The sequence below is a fragment of the Pocillopora damicornis genome, chromosome 9 (assembly GCF_964200805.1).
Source record: "Pocillopora damicornis chromosome 9, jaPocDami1.2, whole genome shotgun sequence".
NCBI classification, from domain to species: domain Eukaryota; kingdom Metazoa; phylum Cnidaria; class Anthozoa; order Scleractinia; family Pocilloporidae; genus Pocillopora; species Pocillopora damicornis.
Genome location: NC_142678.1, coordinates 9,153,536 through 9,173,307, shown reverse-complemented (window position 1 = coordinate 9,173,307; position 19,772 = coordinate 9,153,536). Strand labels below are relative to the sequence as shown.

General features: G+C 36.7%; 3 protein-coding genes across 3 annotated transcripts; 2 read left to right on the top strand and 1 right to left on the bottom strand.

The window, feature by feature from the left end:
• Positions 1-1,396: 1,396 nt before the first annotated feature.
• LOC113684187 (cyclic nucleotide-binding domain-containing protein 2) lies at positions 1,397-5,753 on the top strand. The gene is made up of 6 exons (XM_089182492.1): positions 1,397-1,673; positions 3,042-3,136; positions 3,698-3,829; positions 4,170-4,310; positions 4,836-5,114; positions 5,358-5,753. The coding sequence occupies exons 1-6, from the start codon at positions 1,598-1,600 to the stop codon at positions 5,619-5,621; spliced, it is 987 nt and encodes a 328-aa protein (XP_089038618.1). The 5' UTR covers positions 1,397-1,597; the 3' UTR covers positions 5,622-5,753.
• Positions 5,619-7,258, bottom strand: LOC113684190 (mitochondrial ribosome and complex I assembly factor AltMIEF1-like). Its single transcript, XM_089182494.1, has 2 exons — positions 7,019-7,258; positions 5,619-6,091 (listed from the first exon to the last, which is right to left on the bottom strand). Exons 1-2 carry the CDS (start codon positions 7,193-7,195, stop codon positions 6,047-6,049), a joined length of 222 nt encoding a protein of 73 aa, XP_089038620.1. The 5' UTR covers positions 7,196-7,258; the 3' UTR covers positions 5,619-6,046.
• Positions 7,259-7,279: 21 nt separating this feature from the next.
• LOC113671065 (uncharacterized) lies at positions 7,280-19,359 on the top strand. The gene is made up of 19 exons (XM_089182491.1): positions 7,280-7,565; positions 9,246-9,346; positions 9,916-9,939; positions 10,368-10,491; positions 11,279-11,389; positions 11,787-11,880; positions 12,447-12,539; positions 13,540-13,831; positions 14,102-14,287; positions 14,451-14,570; positions 15,527-15,580; positions 15,697-15,822; positions 16,176-16,249; positions 16,773-16,880; positions 17,033-17,135; positions 17,553-17,662; positions 18,046-18,154; positions 18,262-18,326; positions 18,843-19,359. The coding sequence occupies exons 1-19, from the start codon at positions 7,454-7,456 to the stop codon at positions 18,940-18,942; spliced, it is 2,106 nt and encodes a 701-aa protein (XP_089038617.1). The 5' UTR covers positions 7,280-7,453; the 3' UTR covers positions 18,943-19,359.
• Positions 19,360-19,772: the final 413 nt, after the last annotated feature.

Below are 19,772 nucleotides of genomic sequence, written 5' to 3'. Positions count from 1 at the left end.
AAGCCCGCGCATGTATGACATCTTGGTTCAACTTATTTTTTAATTCTTATCAAATTCGGATTAAGCATTGAGGTGAAACCAATGGAAAAACTTACAGATGATATCTCAAGATACTATGTGTCTCCTGAGCGCTCCTTGCGCCAACTTCCTCAGTAGTAAATGCATTTTCAATTGTTGGTGTAGCTTCTTTATGCGTTTCTTTTCCAGCTACTGACGGCATCTCTCATTAAAGTTCGTCACAAAACTTTAGAATTCGATAATTAAGTTAAAATCATTCAAGGAAAACTTAGCAAACAATTCGGAATGAATCTGAAAGCCGGGTAAGTTTGTTATTCTGTCGATTTCGTTTTTGTTCGTTTTTTTCCCTATCATTATAAACACCAAAACCACATTTGTAGCTAAGACCTTACAACAGCGACTGACATGTATACACTTCTTAAAGACTTATAGAGTGACTGTTCATAAACTGACCGCTCTGGCGTTTTTGAATAACTTTGAAACAATGCCTTGCTATGAAACTCACGTGGATAAAGGGGATAAGTTTCTAAAGAAACTGTAGTGCTGCGTCGGTGGGAGAGCGAAGGGCTAACGCTCGAAGTGTCAGGTTTTTAAATCTTTACGGTGGCCAATTTACGTTATCAACTCAGTTGATAATACTAAATTACCCAATTAAATTCACACGCTGTCGTGAACTAAAGAGTCCTTTTTTCTGTGGGATATTTTCCGGCTTTCTTGCGTTTTCCCACGATAGAACTGAATTGTAGTCACCGCCTGTTTTTCAAAGCAACAGCTCTAGAATGAAAGAAAACAAGACTGCAATGCATAAAAAAAAGTCTTCCATCACTGATGACCGAAAAACGAGCGTTGCCAAAAATCCCTTTCTTTTACTGGAATTTGACGAGGAAAATTACGACTCGAGTGCCGAACCAGTCTCGAGCGTCAACGAAATACCGGAAACATCTCTGACCGCACCAGTGCCGCCAAACCAGTCTAGAAGTGGCGGAGTTACTTTTAAAAAAGTTGCCAAGGCCATCAACAAACAAAGGAAATGGTCCACGGTACTGAAGGTGAGTTGCAAATCACGGCGTCTTAATCAGACTTACCAAGACTGGCGTATGCAGATATTCTTTAATTGGGCTGAAGCCAACAAAGAATTTATTTATCGGATCAACGGATTTTTTTTGTCCAACATGACGCTCAAGTTTGAATATGTTTTTAAGATTGTCACCAAAGAAGGGAAGGCCTCACAGAGAGTTAATTTATGCTGTTTAAGTGCAAGGTATAATAGGAAACCGATATCCAAAGTCTGTTGGTGCTTTCAGAAATACCTGGACGGATACAAATCTCCGAACAAGAGGGAGGATCCATTTTAAGAACTATTTATTTCTCAAATCAGTGAAAAGTTGGTTTTTAATTTGCCATCAGTATTCTTTCCCTTTTTTATCTTAAAGCTTTTAAATCTCACGTCCAGTCTTGTGGCTTTTTATCACCGGCTGTGAAGGAAACACTCAGAGCTCTGTCCTGGAGTAGGACCGAAGAGGAAGTCGAAGTGGTCTTGCAAGTTGTGAAAAAGTTGAAATGCTTTGGCCGCTATCCTATGTACGTCAAAAGGGAACTAGCCAAAGTATTGTACTACGACATGTTTGAGAAAGGGAGGGTGGTCATAAAACAAGGTTAGTGTAAAGTGATTGACTCTCGTGGGGCACGGGGGAGGGAAGGAGGGTACTTATAGAAATTTTGTTCGAGGATCAGTGCTCCCCTTCTGCTTTAGTTCATAACCCTTTGTGTATACAGGGGGTAAGTTTCTAAAGAAACTGTGGTGCTGCGTCGGTGGGAGAGTATAACAGGGTAATTTAGTATTAGTTGCACGTGGTATATGACAGAAGCTACCTACGCTTTCCTGAAAGAAAAAAATTATCATAAACAACGACCATGAATAATGAATACCACTGATTATGTAACTGTGCAAACATTTTCCATAGAGGCATTAGGTCTTATCATTCATTGATCGCGTTTTTAGTTGTCAACGTATTTGCCATCGAGTGAATCGTAAAATTCTTCACGACAATCTCTCGTAAGCTTAGATGACAAACACTGGAACCAGTTCCATCCTGGAGTATGTCATAATGCAAACGGAAGGCAAAAACAGGCATCGTTTGGGTTACGAACGGAGCGTCGGAAATTAACTTTTTCACTCAACTGAGCTTTCCTCCAAACAGACTCGATGGATTAGCATTTTGTTTGGCACCTGGTTATTCACTAACCCCGTTTAATTTTATCGTTTTTGACTACTACACTTCAGTTGTCCCGTGGTCTCTGATCGATAAGCTTAGGGTTAGGTTAGAAAATCCTGAAAATTCATTTGCAATATCTTCATGAATTGTTCTAAATACTGCCATGTAGTCAAAGATGACCATTATGAGTAGGGCGTCACCGTTTTGTCTATCACAAACGGAACCCTTAAGAAAATGATCACGACTGTTTAACCGTAAAACGTGGAAATTGTATCATGAAATACGACACGGAAAAGGAAAGCAATTTAAGTGTGGGGCTTTCAGAATGTTATGACTGAGTGGCTCCTTACCTAAACTGATTTAAGACAGAGTCGGAGATAAAAAAGGCTGACTAGTTTTGAAAGAATTAACCTTTTTCACCTAGTAAGACACTTGGCCCTTCAGAACTCTTTAATCCGTACTCGCTACTAGGTGCTCAGTTGAAAAACTCAGATTGACTGTTACTTACATATTTCTTTCTTTCCTTGATTGACATCGCAAAGCAGACATGGACTGGTTTTCCCGTTACAGACAATGAGTGCGGTCCTTAAAATCGGCTATCGCTACTTCGGAGACTCATGTTTTCAAATCATTTTCAATTTGTTCTCGTCTGTCGTAATCGAAATAATATAATAATGTGTAGTTTGTGTTCTAAACATCAGTCAGATCTGCTTTTGAACTTAGTACGTTTAGACTAATCAGGCTTTGAACTAGACAGAAGTTAATTGTTTAAAAACGATGTACTTTACCCCCGCGTTTGTTCTTTAGGACACGTTGGTATTTCTTTTTATTTTATTGTGTCCGGTTCAGTGATCGTGGAAAGAATGGAAGAAGACAAATTCACTGGTGAACAACATAAACAGGTCTGTCAAAGGAAACTTCTTAGTATCAAATTACCGGGATATATGCCCTCTCCCCCCCCCCCGTCACTTCCCCATCCCTCTGTTGTAGGCTCATACAATCCAAAAAGCTATTTCACTGACGAAGTCGTATTCCTCTGGTGACCCTCTTCCCACCCCTTAGTTGACTTAACACTCTAATGATGTCCCATTCTCCCTGCAGTATGACAAATTATTTTAACTTCCTCATCAAACACTAGGAAAAGGGGAAAACCTTGGTTATACACGACTGAAGACCTGAGATCAAAGTCTGACCTCAAATTTTTATGACTAAAGGAGGTAATTTTTTTAAGAAACTTCGGTAATGCGCCGGTGGGGGGTGATGCAAGATACTTTGGTTTTATCAATTGAACTGAGTTGATAACATAAACTGACCACCGTAAAGAGTTTCTAAAGCTGACGGTTCAAGCGCTAGCAGCTTCGTCAGAGCGAATCGCTGGTTACAGACAGAGTACTTAACTCTGTGTGATATTCTTAGAAACCGGATTTCTTGCTTAATTATGATTGAAATTATCCTCATAACAGGTCGTGGGAGAAATGGCAGAGGGAGATGCTTTCGGGGAGCTTGCTTTGCTTCATAACATAAGGAGAACAGTCACTATCATATGCAAAGAAAACTCGGAATTCCTGAGGGTTGACAAGCCTGACTTTGATGAGGTCAGCCAATTATCATAGCCTTTGTTTCTTGAATTAAGAAATTGAAAAAAGAAAATCAAACCACCTCATCGGTTTCGTAAAAAAAAGTCAGCAAAGAGAACCAGAGATTACGAAATCACTTTTGTTACAATCGTGATTAACAGCTTTCATTATGATTTCATCCCTTCCTGTTTCTACCCATTCCTTTAAAGATAGGTTCACAAGCCGCCTGACGTAGGACAGAAGTATATTTATATGAAAAAAGTTTGACAACGGCCGAAAAAAATTTTTTTGCGTAGGTTTGGCACTTTTTTCAGGTAACTCATTGGCTTTGCTTTTGGTTTGTTTGTTTCCTCTTCAGGTTCTGAGAAACAGTCATCAGATCGAGTGGGAGAGAAGACTGTCCGTACTTAATTCTCAACCCATTCTCAAAGAGTGGGAAAAAACTGAAATCAGAAATACAGTTGCACATACAAAGATCAGAGAGTTTCCTCCAAATACGGTAGGTACTGCTATGTCAGCTGTGAGACCAGCCTCGCCTCAATGCATTTGGCGTACACTTGGGAACGAAGTACAAGGACGGGGGACTATTTACAAATACGAAGTATGAGGGACAATTAAAAGCAAAAGTAACACAATACCTTCTTCCCTTGCGCACCCACTGAGTTTTTAGTTGAGAGAATGGAGAGACATCTGTGTCAGAAGCAGTTTTAAGAGCGTGCTTGTGATTTGTAATTTGCACTTTGAGCGATATCCCAAAATGCGGCCACGGACGTATAACTGACAGGCTACCAACAGATCACCAATTGGCCTTTGCAAGTCTGTTGACCGTTGGCCAACAGTCAACCGCTGGCCAACAGTCCACCGTTAAGCAGCTGACTTGTGATAGCCAATTGGTAACCTGTTGGTAAGCTGTCAGTTATATGTCGGAGGCCTGTTGGTTATCTGTTGGCCGACGGGTTTTTTCAAGGAGTTGTTCTCCACAATTACCCTACACAGAACATTGTTGATTTTTTATTTATTTCAGGTTATTCTGGGCGATATGGACGTACCTGCTGATGACGTGTACTTCATTCATTCTGGAAAATGTAGAGTAGTCAGAGAGATAACAATGATAGAGAAAGAATCATCCTCTGGTAAAATCCAGCTGAAGTTACCGCCCATTAACTTTAATGAAAACAACATTGACAACAATGTAAAGGAACATGTAGTCAGAAAGTTTCTCAGTGTACATATGTTAAGCAAAGGAGACTTCTTTGGAGTAGGTGAGGATTTGAAGAAGACTTTTATCATCTCAGTTGGAAGGGTGAGTGAATTAGAGGCAGATGGAAATTCTATAGCATGGCTTAAAACTCTGTGTAAGCCGTTGCAAGATTAGGATATTTCTACTGGATTCATTCTGTGATGGGAAACAGAATGTCCAATCAACATGTAGGTCAGTTAAAAACCAATAAAACATATCCAAAGTTTAGTTTTAGTACCCTAGAAACCTTGTTCCTGTGTAAAAAAATGAATGTCAGAGTAAAATTGTGGCCTCAATGTCCAACAGGTACACTGTCTGCTGATTAGTCAACTCATCTTCATGAAAAAGGAGAGAGGAAAAAGCCTGGAGGCCATGAAACAGGGAATGAACCAAGCATTTCTAACTCACAAACAAGCATTCAAGACTTACACTGAGGATAGAGACTGGAAAATTTATAAAAAGAAACTTGTTGATGAAATTGTGAGGAGAAGAAAGAGGCCACATTCCACAACATATGACGATGTTCCTATTGTTGTAAGAGTTGAAAACAGCCACTACTTTGAAAAATAATTTAAATGAATGAAATGTTTATTGCAAACAGATGCATTTTTAATATATCAAAATTTTACCAAGGTGCACAAGTTTCAAAATTGCAAGTATATAACAAGAAAACAAGAAGAAATTAAATGAAATTGTTTCTGTTCTGGTTGCAATGCATTGCGCTTAACATCATGCATGGAACAAACACACAAGTGGACTTACAACCTCTGCTATATAAACCTCTTATCTGAATTTTTTAAAATAGGCATAACACTGCATCTTGAACAGTCCCTTGAAAACTGCCACTGCTCGAGAGTCCCATAGACTGTGTTATGAAACACTTCAAACAACTCCTCTACACAGGATTCCTAAACACAGGAACCCAAGCAACTTGTTCTTAGGCAGTGACTTCTCCTATGACAGCATGTTATTCCTGAATTTTCATGTTGTCTCCTTCATTGCAACCCACCTAATTTTGTCTCCAGAAAATACATCCCTTTCTAAACATAAAAACAAAAACAAATATAAGAATGCAAAAATATCATAACAAAGACTAGCCTTACATCCTGTAATTTGGATCTTGTGTCTGATCATGTCTTCTATGGGTAAATTTCAATAGATAAATCCAACAAATGCCCTACAAAAACATTTATATTCTGGGCAGCCCGGTTTGATAGAGTACTGTTTGAATTAAATCTAAAATGGAGAGTGATTTTACATGTGGCAAACGACTCCAAAAGATTAAAAAAAACTGATGAACAGTCACTAAGACAACATATTCGAGTTTATACACCATCTAACACTAGTGCCTATTATGAAGGACTAAATATTATTTTATTTTCAGGAAAACAAAAGCTCTGATTCCCTTTGGAATTCATCAGGCCTTTAAAGATATTTTGGCCCAAGCTCAGAACAAATAACAGATACAAATTTAAGGTTACAGTAACAATACACAACTGTACTTCATAATAATCCATACAATCCAAGAGTATCTTAGATAAACAATCTCCTGATTTCCGGTATAGTTCACAACCTCTCCATAAAATTGTTTACATGTATTTATTACGTATTCTGAAGTTGCTCCCAGCATTTAAAAGGCCGAGGAAAAATGAGGCATATCTTATCTCTATATATTTTATAGCAAGTTTTCAACTCAAACATTGTTGGTTTTTTGCGCTTTTCTGTTTATTCGGGATTCTGTACGTCTTCAGTGTGGGGAGAGACAACAGAGATCATGATTTAAAAAATCGAACATCTCTAGATTTCAGGTTTTAAGAGCTTGGAGTTTCTGCAAATGAGATGTTTTTTAGGTCACATCCTTTTATACGTCTCTTATACTAGCAGGCCCCATAATAAAAATCATCTCCTTCCACTAAAGAAGTTTTAAAAACGAACATTACCAACTGAGATTTTGGTGTCAAAATTACCTCGTACTGTTCCTTAATAACCTTGGCTTCCACCTCATCTTTTTGTTGTTCAAACTCTCTTCTTATGGATCTTCGAAAGAATTCGAAATCTGTATATCGTAGTGACCTTCCTTGCTTCAAAATTTGACGGTATAACTGCAGGACTTTCTGACTGGATGGAACTCCCACCGAACGCATGGTTGATTCCTTCGTATGGAAGGTTGAGTGTCTGTTATGAACCAGAGCCTCGTCAAAGCGATCAGCGGAGTTTGACCTGTGATTTGGAGAAAAACTGGTAACTAGTTTGTGGTTAACGAACGAGGGAAGTTAGAAAAAGGAATGCCGTCAGACGTTTTCTTTTGGGATAACACAAAAATAAAAGATCGCGGGATGGTACTGTAGATGATGTAATTATCATCCTTTCTAAAGAAGGCAATAAGATCCTTGGAAAGGGTCATGTCAAGGGAGCGTCACGGAAGAAAATGTTCTCCAGTGAGTGAGCGGATTCTTGACAGTAGTTCAAACGATGACTGGGAAACATTATTTGAGTCAAGTGCAACTGACAAAGGTACATGACTACAATTCATTTATCAGCTTTATTACCCTCTTGTTATTACATTTGAATTATATATAAGACTGTATCCAACGGCGATGCAATGACTCCATTTTGCCACTGCGAAAAGAACGTCCGATCAAGTTTGGTTTAAATCTTTAAAGCAAAACATGGATTTGAACGGGTCTGCTTGCCGATGTCCAGTCGGCAAGGTGGAGTTAGAAAAAAAAGAGAATCATCTCATTCATATTTGAAGGTTGATATTTAACTTCGTCGTATATTTTAAAAAGTAGAAAAACCTTTATTATGAAACGTTGCATGATAATTAAATGTAGTTTAAAATTCCATCCAAGTGAGATCATCGTCTTGTTTTTATCTCTGATGCTATAAGGCAGTGTTCAGTAAACAACATAACTCCAAATACTAAGGGCCACAGGAAAATCGTCATTATTTCATTAGGCACAATTGGTTATATATTGTTTTGTGAGGTTTTCGAAAGGAGAGGTTAGAGCAGAAAGTTTTTTTGAAATCACCACTCAGAGCATACATGTACATTGTATTACATTCCATGTACACTTATTGAAACAACTCCAAAATGCTTTTGTAAAATTTGAGTCCCAGATGTTTCATATTTTCTAGGGTTAATATGATCAGATCGTATTGTCAGCAGTTTTACATGAGGCATAATATTGTACATGTAACATGGCATTAAGCTACTGCATGACCACAAAAGTTCATTTACCTGTAATAATTTCTAAGATTGCTACTTGACTTGAAATTGTTTGACCAGGTGGTAGTTCCACAGAAAACCTGTAATTATAAAGAGGTATAAAAATTCCCAAAAAGGCTTCAAACCACTAAGTTGTTTAATCTCAACATTATTTCAGTACATGTGCATCTGTTCTCACTTTCTTATTACCACTAGTATGTGAATTTGTATACAGCTTGTGTTTATCTTTTGTTATTCATCAGATCACATTTGCTAGAAGGTTATGCTGTATAATTTGACAATGATATCATTCATTATGTTGTTTGTACACAGTATCTTAAACCAACCTCCAGGGCAAAATGTCTGTAATATTATGTGGAAAAATTTGGTAAATATAAATTTTTTACCAAATTGATATCAGTGATAAACTAAATTATGTTGTCTGACAAAATGTCTGTAATGTTATGTGAAAAATCTAGTAAATATAAATTTTTTACCAAATTAATGTCAGTGATAAACTAAATGATTTTGTAAAATGCAAAATGAAGACTGCCAACTTACCAGCTTATGTCCCTAATGTCTTTTGGATACTTTATCATACTGTTATAAATTATAGATGGTCAATGACAATCCTGTCTATGCCATATTGATGACTCTTCTCAGGCAAAGTTTTAGTGCTGAATGATTTTTTTAATCAAGATTGAATGTCAAAAGAGCCATCTATTGGCTGAGACTTCAAACAAATACATTCATGGGTTGATGAAAAAATTTTGGTCCAGTTCATATAATTTGGATTCTTTTTCTCTTAGTTTATAATAATATTGTATTATATTGGAGCAGGATAGTTGGAAAAAGAAACTTTTTTGTTACAACTTGAATTACTCCACCTGACAAGTATTAATTACAGTGTGTAACATTTTAAAATATTTGAGAGAGCAGTGATCAATGGCAAATATGGATTTTTTTTTCAAATTTTTCATTGGCAGGGAAAACTCAAACCTCTAAAGCAGATCTTGATCTTTACAATTTTGAGGAACCTACAGCGCAGCTGAGTCGTTATGTCTTGACAAGTCCAAGGTCTCTGGAGGTGAGATAATGTCACATGACACAAACTTGAGATTTTTGTTATCTCTTGTTGGAAATTACTGGCCTCTGTGTTGTTTATGTGTATCCAGACCCTTGCCTTCTTTCCTAACCACAGGCTTATTTAATTGTTGAGCTGTTTTCAAATGAGTGTGGTGTCCATGGGTTAATCAATGGGCAGCTGTAAATTGTTCTAATGATAATTAATTATGGTTGAATGTTACCTGTGGCAAGACAGTGCAAGTTTATTGGTATCATGAGCACAATGTATTTCAAGTTGTGATTTTAGACTGTGATTAACAGTAACTCTGTTACCATTTTTGTCTACTTGTGTCTCTATCTTAAAATTGCATAATATCCTCAATGAATTTGCAAATATGATTCTCCCAAAATTTCAGAAAGATGATGAAAAAGAAATAATGAACCCAACTCAAAATTTATTTTATTAGTTATAGTTACTGTATTTTGTTAGTGATAAAGGTCCTGTGTACTAGACAGTATCTAACTTTTTTATCATATTATTCAAATATATGCCAAAATGATTAATACTAAATAATTTTTTCTTTGTTTTAGGCATGTGGAAGGTTTGGAATAAAGGTATCTTGTGCTTGAAGCAAAATTGATTTAATGAAATTACAATTGTTACCTCTATTTATATTCCCTTTTACATGTACCATAATTTCCGGTCGTTTACCCGCATGGCCAATTACCTGCACCGGTAGATTATTGCATACAGCGAAAAAAAAAGTCAACAGATTACACGCACGGGTATTGAACTTTTTGGTGGCAAAAACGTGACATTAAGGTGATACATTCCAGTCTTAAAAGTTATCTAATCTAACTTTCGAAACATAACCCGCACCTCCCTATTACCCGCAGTGGCGTGCATTTAATGCAAAATCAACAGATTACCAGCGGGTAAACGGCTGGAAATTATGGTATGTCCAAAAATGTTGATACAACACAACTGAATTTATTAAATTCCTCTCTTTTATTTCTAAGTAATTACTTGCTATATTATTTAGCCTGTAGAACTGTTACACAAGTCACTGGAGGAGTTTGTTGAGGAATTCAGATCTTTGTATGATACTGACTACCCACTGCATGCTTTGCAACAAGTGTTCCAGGAACATGAACGACAAAGACTTAGTATGTTTAATACTTGTGATAATAGTGCACAGGTTATATGAAACTTGAGAAAAAATAGAGTCTAATGTTTATATTTATTTAAATATTTATATTTATTTGAATGTTTCTAATGTTTATATTTAACATTTTTTTACATTTTCATCTGATCCTCGTTCTGACTTTAAAAGCAAAGATGACATACCCTATGTTTTATATCAACCCTATGGTTGATATAAAGTTTGCAAAAGTGTATTTGTATGTCAGATAATGCAGAAGAGACAAAGTTATAATTATTGTCATTGAAACTCAAATTGCATTGTACTTGTACAGGTGAAATAAAATTATAGAACTGACTTGTTATAGCAAATGTAAATGTTCAAAAGAAAAAAATTTCAAAGCATTAGAAGCAGAACTCTTTGTGACATGAAAGGCAAATTTCAAACAAGTTCATATATCGTATAAGGTCAAGAAAGGTATTACATATTGTATACAATCAATGTGGATGGAAATATTTATAAATTGTGTATGTTGCCAATGTACTCATTTTTTTTTCTAGATCAAGAAATATTATTGTGGAGTTTGAGGAATCCAAAACACTCTTGATAATGTTTTTCTTGATTTATTTAGTACATGTAAATGATCACCAGTCCAGAGAGTCTTACTAAAAACTTGACCAGAAAGACACAGTTACAATTGAATACACTAGTTAAATAAATGTCAAAATTCAGTCATGAAATATAACTCTGTGAGCTCAGTATGTGGATTGACAATGTTACTGGTTCATTTTTTTTTGTGTGTGTCCTGATAGGAAAATTAAAGCTTTGCAGAGAGGAAAGGGAAAGGATAATTAGGCAGAGAAGTTCAGAGTCTGTCACCAGCAGTCAACATAGACATTTCACATCAAGGTCACTAAGCCCTGGTGAGAGGCTTTCTTATATAATGAGTTAGTTTTTTTTAATAGCATGCTGACACGACTTAACAGGTATGAAAAAAAATGGAGGCCTTATGATGCCTGCTTGTACATTAAGGAGGAACAAATATTGCCAGGAAGGTTAACCTCTGTTTAAATTTCCATGCCAACCCACCCTAAAGTTATGACAATCTAATTAAGACAGACAGAGTAATAATTTTAAAGATAATGAAAAATAATCATAACATTATTAATGATGAGTTCATTATTTCACTTTTTGCATTTCATTTTTTAAAATAAGGATTTTTTTTGGTTCTCTTATCCTTGTGCCAGAACTGTAGTGCTTGATATTGGATTTATTAAATGCATAATTTTCTTTGTAAGGGATATTGATTGCTTTTATCAGAAAACAAACCAGACAACAGATGGAGAAAATCTTATGAGGAAAAAGGGCAAAATGGAAGGACACCCTCTCCTGTTGAAAGACAGAAGTATCACAGGTTTGAACTGTTTTATTACAGCAAACCAACAGCTACTGTACATGTGGTGTTCAAGTTAATATTTATCAATTTAGGGATTGAGTGTGTGCTTATGTGTATTTTGGTAATAAAGGATGTTATAATTTTCTGCTGGACAACCACAGTACTAAGAAGATAAGGTGCATGTGGTCCTAAAGTGTTGCTGTAAGTTGTCACAATTGTCACAAATTCAATTACCAAATGTACCACAATGAAAATAGGCTTGTTATGTTTCTATACATTCCAGGCTTGTCACAATAAAATGAGCTCTTGTTTAATATTATGATCAAATAAAGAAAGTGAATTTAAAAGAAAGCAGTATAAGTGGAAGACGAGGCAGAAAGATGGTATTATATTTTAAGAAATTGAAAGTCAAACTTAGCAGGTTCTAACTGAGGTTTGGACAAAAACAGTGTAAGTTGATGATTAAGATTTTAGTTGGAAGATGCACATTTTCAAAATGAACTCAATTGGACAATTTTAGATCTAAAAGCACAGTTTTTATAATTTGTTACATTAAATTTATACATTTAGTATTTTGTTTTTAGAGGTTCAAGTCCACTGGATGGAAGAGGAAAGGAAAATATGTACACAATGGACAGTAAAGCCTTGAAACCTCCAACAGGGCACACAAACTACAGGTTAGTAATTTGGTGTTTTCTGATATGTGGTGTATTCATAGACCAGGCAAGGCAGCAAGTTTGATACAGTTGTTATTACTTGTGCCTACTTTATCTAATGCGTGGTACTTTATGAGTGTTACTGTTTGGTTTTCTTGTTAGAAATGAATAGTTGAGTAGATACCCCATGCTGCTGATGCCTTCTTTGTCAAGGCCATGTTACATTGCAAGAAAATAAATAGATTTAGAACAGCGATTACACCAAAGGCAGAAAGAAGTTTGCAGTTTTACTGTCTGCCTTAAATTCCACTCTGCTGTGGAAATGAGCTATTTTGACCTTTGAACCTTTAAGAGGGACTTACATCTAATTTCTTTTAACAACATTACTAATGAATCAAACATGTTAAAGCTTACTAGAACAAAAGAGATGATAACAAATTAAAGGAGCTCTTGATTGTTAAACAAATTCTCCTTGTTAGCACATTAAGAAATTTATAGAAAACAATATGAAGAATATGGATACTGATGTTAGGGTGTAAAGGGTAAGGCCACATATTAACCCTTTAACTCCCAGAAGTGATTAACATAAACTTCTCCCTACAATATCCACACATTATCCAGCAAACAGGTAATGAGAATATTCAAACTTATCAGGTAGAAGCTGATATCTTGATCTAGCACCAAGTTCTCATAGCTAATTTACAAGGAGATGTGTAGCAGCTAGAGAGGAGAATTAGCAATCAGATCTTGGAAGCTAAAGGGTTAATTTCAAATTTAATTTTTGAACAATTTCTCTGCTGCGGACATTACCAACATACCAGTCAGCTGATTGCATGAAGGGGTTGATTTAATGAATATTGTCTAATTTATTTGTTGGATTTCCAGTGTATTTAGGGATCAGATGTATAGAAGCAAAATCACATGTTCCTGTTCATAGCAAACCTGGCCCTAAATCTATCTGTTACTGACTAAATAAACTATTAATAGCTAAGTGTGGTCTATCTGATTCAATTCTTTACAGGAGTCAGTATACTTCAAGTAAAAAGAGTCAAAGTCCTGTAAGCCCCAAAGGCATTAGTATGAATTACCCTGAGAGCTCTGACTCGGAGACTGGGGTAGACAGCAAGAGGACGTGGTCTGCAAGCGGTTATTATTCAAATGAACAGTCACCCAGAACAAGAAAGAAGCCCTCATCTGCAGGATCCTCTAGAAAAAGAAACACTTCACTCATCAAGAGAACAGCTTCTATGGATAGCATCGACCTGTTACGTTCGGTGCCACTTGCGTCAAGTGGAAAGGGTTTGTCCGAAAAGGTAGCCACGATTTTGATACTGCTAAATTTAGATCAAGCTAATAGGCCATTGTAGACATTGCCAAGCCTCTTTTTCATAACCAAGGCACTGCTTTATTATTCTCATTTGTTAGTAACACACATTTTCCAGTTTTTTGCAGTTACCCTTATTTTGAAAGTCAGGGGTTCTGGTAGCTCAGGAACAGCCTATTGTTAATGACTACATATAGTTCACTGTACCTGTTTGTCTTCATTAATTTGACATGTTTGTAACACTTGATTTTTTGTGAAGGATCAACGCATTGTTAACTTAATGATGTCCAGACACGAAGAGGAAGAGAGAGCCCGCAAAGAACGATTGATGTTAGAGTTGGAGTGGGACGAACAAAGAAAAATAGAAGAACAAATGAAAAAAGCTCGACAACAACAGAGACAAGCTGAAATATGGGACACATACAAGGCCAAAGATTCTAAACAGGTCTCAGGAATTCACTGTACAATGTTTCCTACAAAACAATGACACTATTTGTCGAGTGATCTTTTGTCTCGACATTTTCAGCACAAATTTCCCTAAATGTGAATGTGACCATCTTCCTTTAAAAAAAAATTACGCTAAACGGTTTTGCTTTTCACAATTCTAGTTTGAAGTACGAGCAAGAAGACTGAGAAATGAGCAGAGGTTGAAAAAAGATAAACTTGAGATGCTGTTGTCAAAGGACAGCGCTTGGCAGAAGGAGAAAAGAAAACAGGAACAAATAAGGGTCAGTGTCGACAACCAACCCACATTTTACACTGATGTGTTAGCGATGTTACATGGGTATACTATACCGAAGAAAGAGGTTCTGCAAAGATGGAATCAGACTGCTGCTCACATCTCTTACCAATTTAAACATCTTTTTCCAGAATTTTAATGTGAGGTTTTTAAGGGGAAGTGGAAGTCACAGTTAAGAATTTAGGAGCAGGTGCAACGTTCATGTACATGGAGCAAAATATCAGTTGACTGTTGGTGAAGTGGACCACTCTCAACCCACAATTTCTTTGACGAAGGGCTAACCCACGAAACACCAACTTTACGAAGCCTTTACGATAGCCACTTCACATTATCAACTTAGTTTATCAGTCAAATTATCTTGTATACCCCCAACAGCGCCACAGTTTCTTTTTTAGAAACTTACCCCTTTCTCGAAGCGTTTGCCTTATTTCAAGATTCCATACCATTTTCTGATGTGTGTTGAAAACAAACTATGATCTGTGGTCTTGAAAACTCGCCTCATCAGAATTAGAATTAAAACAAGGCGTGACTTGTTACCTCTTGCACTACAGGCATTTTCTTGTCTTCACTTGAACCCTTTAAACCTTAGGAGTGACTGGTATCTAATTTCTCCTCACTGTATCACCTCTGAATCAAACATAAAGGTTATGAGAATAAAGAAAATGATCGCTAATCAAAGAAAATGATCGCTAATCAAAGAAGCTCTTGATTGTTTGACAAACTCTCCTTGTTAATACCTCAACAAAAGTGAAGAGAACAGTGAGGAGAATACACATACTGATATTAGGCTGTAGACGGTTATTAAAGCCTCATTGGTTCCTTGCAATATTTTCCTTGTCCTGATTGTTATTTATGATTATCTTGGTTTTGGTTTTACGATACTCGCTGGAAATGCATAGTAAAGGTTTCCCAGTCATGTATTGATTCAATTTTTTAAAACTCCAGGGTACAAAAATGCTGGCCAAGAAAATCAAAGAAACCGAGAAAAAACAGAAGCAGGTAAAGATAAGAGCCATTATGTAACTGTACAAATCTAATGACTATCTTCAGTCAACATTCCTAATCCACATATTTTTACATTTATTCATTTCTCTGATATGTCATTGTTATAACAGGAAGAAAATCTCTGGCAGAAAGAAAGGGAAGACGAACTAAATCGCAACATGACCCAGCTTAATCTTTTAGACAGACACAAAACTGCTGTTGAGAAGAGAGATCGTTTATCTGCTCAAGAACATATGGTACGTTGCACGGGCACCCACATGAGTAACTTTGAATCGTCACGAGTTTATCTGTGACTTTTGCCCAAGTAAACAAACATTGATCAGAAGAGTTTTCGTTTTGAGCAGAATTTCACAAGGTCTGCGGTTAACCACTTCAATAAGTTCCACAATACCGTATTTTCAATTCATTTATCTCCTTGACATGACTAACGGGAAACTGTCATTTGCCACTTGAATATTTTTGACCATTTCCAAACACCGAAGTGAAAGGGGTGTTTTCATGGACAGGGTACTTTCTCAACGCGAGAGTGTCTTTGATCGGGAGAACCATCATCTGCTTACACTTGATTTGCTTAACTTTTGTACGACAGAAACTTCAAAGTCGAAATCACAGTGCGAAGACCAGACACGCTAGTACGAGAAAACAGTTCATTCAACAGTTAAGGTCAGTGGCAGTACACATCACAAACAAGGCAACTGGTAAAATTGTCTTGCTAAGCTAACAGTTATAACAGCTGCAATGTAACCTGCGCCAACTTATGAAACGGCTTGCGTTGCTGGTGCAATGTAGTTTTGTACCATATCATCAAATTCTTTGTGTTCTTCTTGCGGCCCGTGCGACGATCAAAAGGTGTTGATGACAGTTTTTAAGAGAAGATTAAAAGAAGAAAAATTAGGACTCGATCGTTTAATAGAATGTTTTTCGAGAGGTTGCCCGTGTTGCTGTCATATCAGAATGCCGCCTCTAAGTGTCATCATTCGCTCTGACGTTTAAGGGAATGTTTTTCGAGAGGTTGCCCGTGTTGCTGTCATATTAGAATGCCGCCTCTAAGTGTCATCATTCGCTCTGACGAAGGGCTAACGCTCGAAACGCCAGCTTTGAAATTCTTTAGGGTGGCCAATGTACATTTTCAACTCCGGTGATAAAACCAAATTATCTACATTTTCATCTTGTTACTGATTCACAGCCAAGAAGAAGAGAATCTAAAACACGAAGTGGCAATTAAACATCAAAACGCTGTGATGAATTACCAGAGACAACTAACTCGAAAAGATAACCAGATGGCGTTAAACAGGTAAATACATGCAGTAGATATTATGCTAAACCTTGTACACCCTAATATCAATATGCAATATGCTGACAAGGAGAAAAACTGCCGAATGGAATTTTTCATTTGGGCGTGGCATTACTGATTTATATGTATACAAATGGACTTTTGTTTTTAAGGATAAAGAGAGAGGAGCGGATTGAAAGGCAGCAGGAACAGTTGAGGAGGAAGGCGAATGACATGGATGAATGGAGGAGAGAACTCACAGTTTTCAGGGGAGAGGTCAGGCTGCCGTTTTATGTTTAGAAGTGACATTTTTGGTTGATTTCATTCTTCTTATTAGTTTTATAACTGTTCTCTTAACGGTCAGTTTGGAGTCCAGGGTGAAGCTTAACTCTTTAACTCCCAGATCAAATGTGTAATCCTCTTTACTGTCAACCATACAATTCTTATGTTAGTTCAGAGAATTTTGCATTAGATCAACTAATTATCCTCAAATTAATGTTTCTTTATTCTCATCACTTATCTGGTTGATATTGTATTGATATTGTAAGGAGAAATTCTGTCTCGGTCACTCATGGGAGTTAAAGGGTTAACAGGATAAGACGTTGACTGAAATATTGTTCGCCATAGGACACACTATGTATTTCAGATACTAATGTAAGTTAATTAACGTAACATACTTTGTTTGTTTTGTAGAAAGACAAGCAAGCTGAAGGCACAGCCAAAATGGTAATAGCATCCAAACAGCACAGAGTTAAATCAAAGCTTGCCGCAGAGAAAGACGAACATCAACAAAATCTAGTAAGGTAATATGACGTCAAAGAAAATATCTGTTTTGGGATATCTGCGAAAAACGTCCCATTTATACAATTTGTTGTTTCCATATCAAGATGTCTCTGATAATATTCCTTTTTGAACCTAAAAGTTGCTTTCCCAAGTGATTGCCGAAACATATTTTTCCTCACGCTGTGTTTGCACTAATTTCCCGATTTGTTGATGTACAATGAAGATATAGTTATCGGATAAACTGTGCCTGCATTTCAGTATTCACTAGGGGCGTAGTAAACGTTTTTAGCTTTATAAAGAAGCATACACTTCCTCTTAATTGAAGACAAGTTGTCGCGAAACCATTTCTTGCTTTCTCAAAGACTGTCTAAATTCGATGTAATAAGGTTCAAACATTTTGCAGAGTAAAACAAGCTCTTGAAGAAAGGAGAAGGGAAATTCAAGAAGATATTGAAGTTAAAGATGAGCGAAGTAGAATGGTTAATGTAGAAAAAGAGGAAATCCGGAGACTGGTGAGTTTTGCCAATAGCTTTGCTCTATTTTCCTTGTAATTTTTCTGTGATATCTTTGACAATGTTCTGACTTTTCTCTAATAATTATGTCGTAATGTCATTTTTAGAACCGTGATGCAGCTCGAACTTCTCAGGCCGTGAGGGACTTGATCAGAGAACAGACGCTTAGAAGGTAAAAAAATTTGCGGTCGAGTATTCTGAGCCCTCCTTCGAGGCATGCAAGCATTGTTAGCTTTTGTACAATAAGGGAGCAAATCACCATTCTATTGAATAGATTAAGGACATATACGGCTAACGCCAACAGCAAAATTTACCTCTGATTTCACTAACTTTTCTGCTAATTCCCAAGCAACACCATCGGAAAAATTTATTAATACTTATTTTTTACAAAAACTTCATCTATTTTCACAACGCTTTACAAACAGCCAGAAGGCAGACATGTTCTTTATGTACATTCTCGCATTCGCGTTAAGGCGGTGTTACACTGACTTACTGACTTGCACTCGACCTACTTATACCACAGGACGATTACAACCGGCAGTAAGGAGGCAGTGATTCTTTACTATATTGTGCAATCGAATACTAGTTTACATATAAGAGTATATCTTAACTATAGAAGAATAGAAGAAATGGAAATACTGCTGATCATTGAAACAACTGATCATTGAATTTTTGTTATTCTTACCAGTTCCTTTGACAGAATGGCAGAGGCTGCTCAACACCAAGCTCTTGTAGGGCGAGGCCCACAGACAGGACATAAAAATAAATCCACTTTGAAACTGGGTTAATTAACTTACATATGAATTCAGGAGTGACTGCTAGTGATTATGTTTGTAAGCGTAATTGGAAATTGTCAAAATATGAATCCTTTGTAATAACGACAAACTAATGTGAACAAGTAATTCCTCGATTTTAATGAACTATTTATTTTATCTGCACAAACACATCATGTGTAGTTTAGGGCGTAGGCCATTTTGTAGCTCGTATCCAGAATCAAAACTTACCTTGGTGCATGTAAGATGTGCATGTAAACCAAGTAATAATTTTTTTCTCAACTAAGTAGGGTACGAAATTTTCAAGAGAAAACTGAACGCTAGGCCCCTCTCCGGTGTATATAAGTTATGTACGTTCGCCTGAGGAAATACCTCACTGAGGTTAAATTCACAATGTGTATCACTGATGAAAATAAAACTTACACAAATGTTGATTTTGTTGCTTATGAAGCGAACTTTTCTATCGAATTCTACATTATTTTGAATACTAAGCTCTCGGCTGCACGTGTAGCCTTTTTCCCAATGAAATTGGATGCGACTTTACGGTTAAGGTGGTCGGGTGAACCAGTGGCCAGCGGCGTTGAAGTCTCTATCTGGTTTAATTGTGACTAACGGAAGGTAAGTGTACTTCCTTCCATTCCAGTCAAGCGTAGGATTATGGACTCCAGTGGCCAACTGAAGTATGCCTGCTCTGTTCCTTTCTTAAACCGTGTGATTTTGCTGGTGAGAATCACCAGCTTTTTCATGCCAATGATCGAGATTGTAGTAATAATCTTTCTGAACAAATCAGTACATTACTGATGTGAATTTAGATTTGAGTTATCTCAGTTTTTACGATGTTAAAA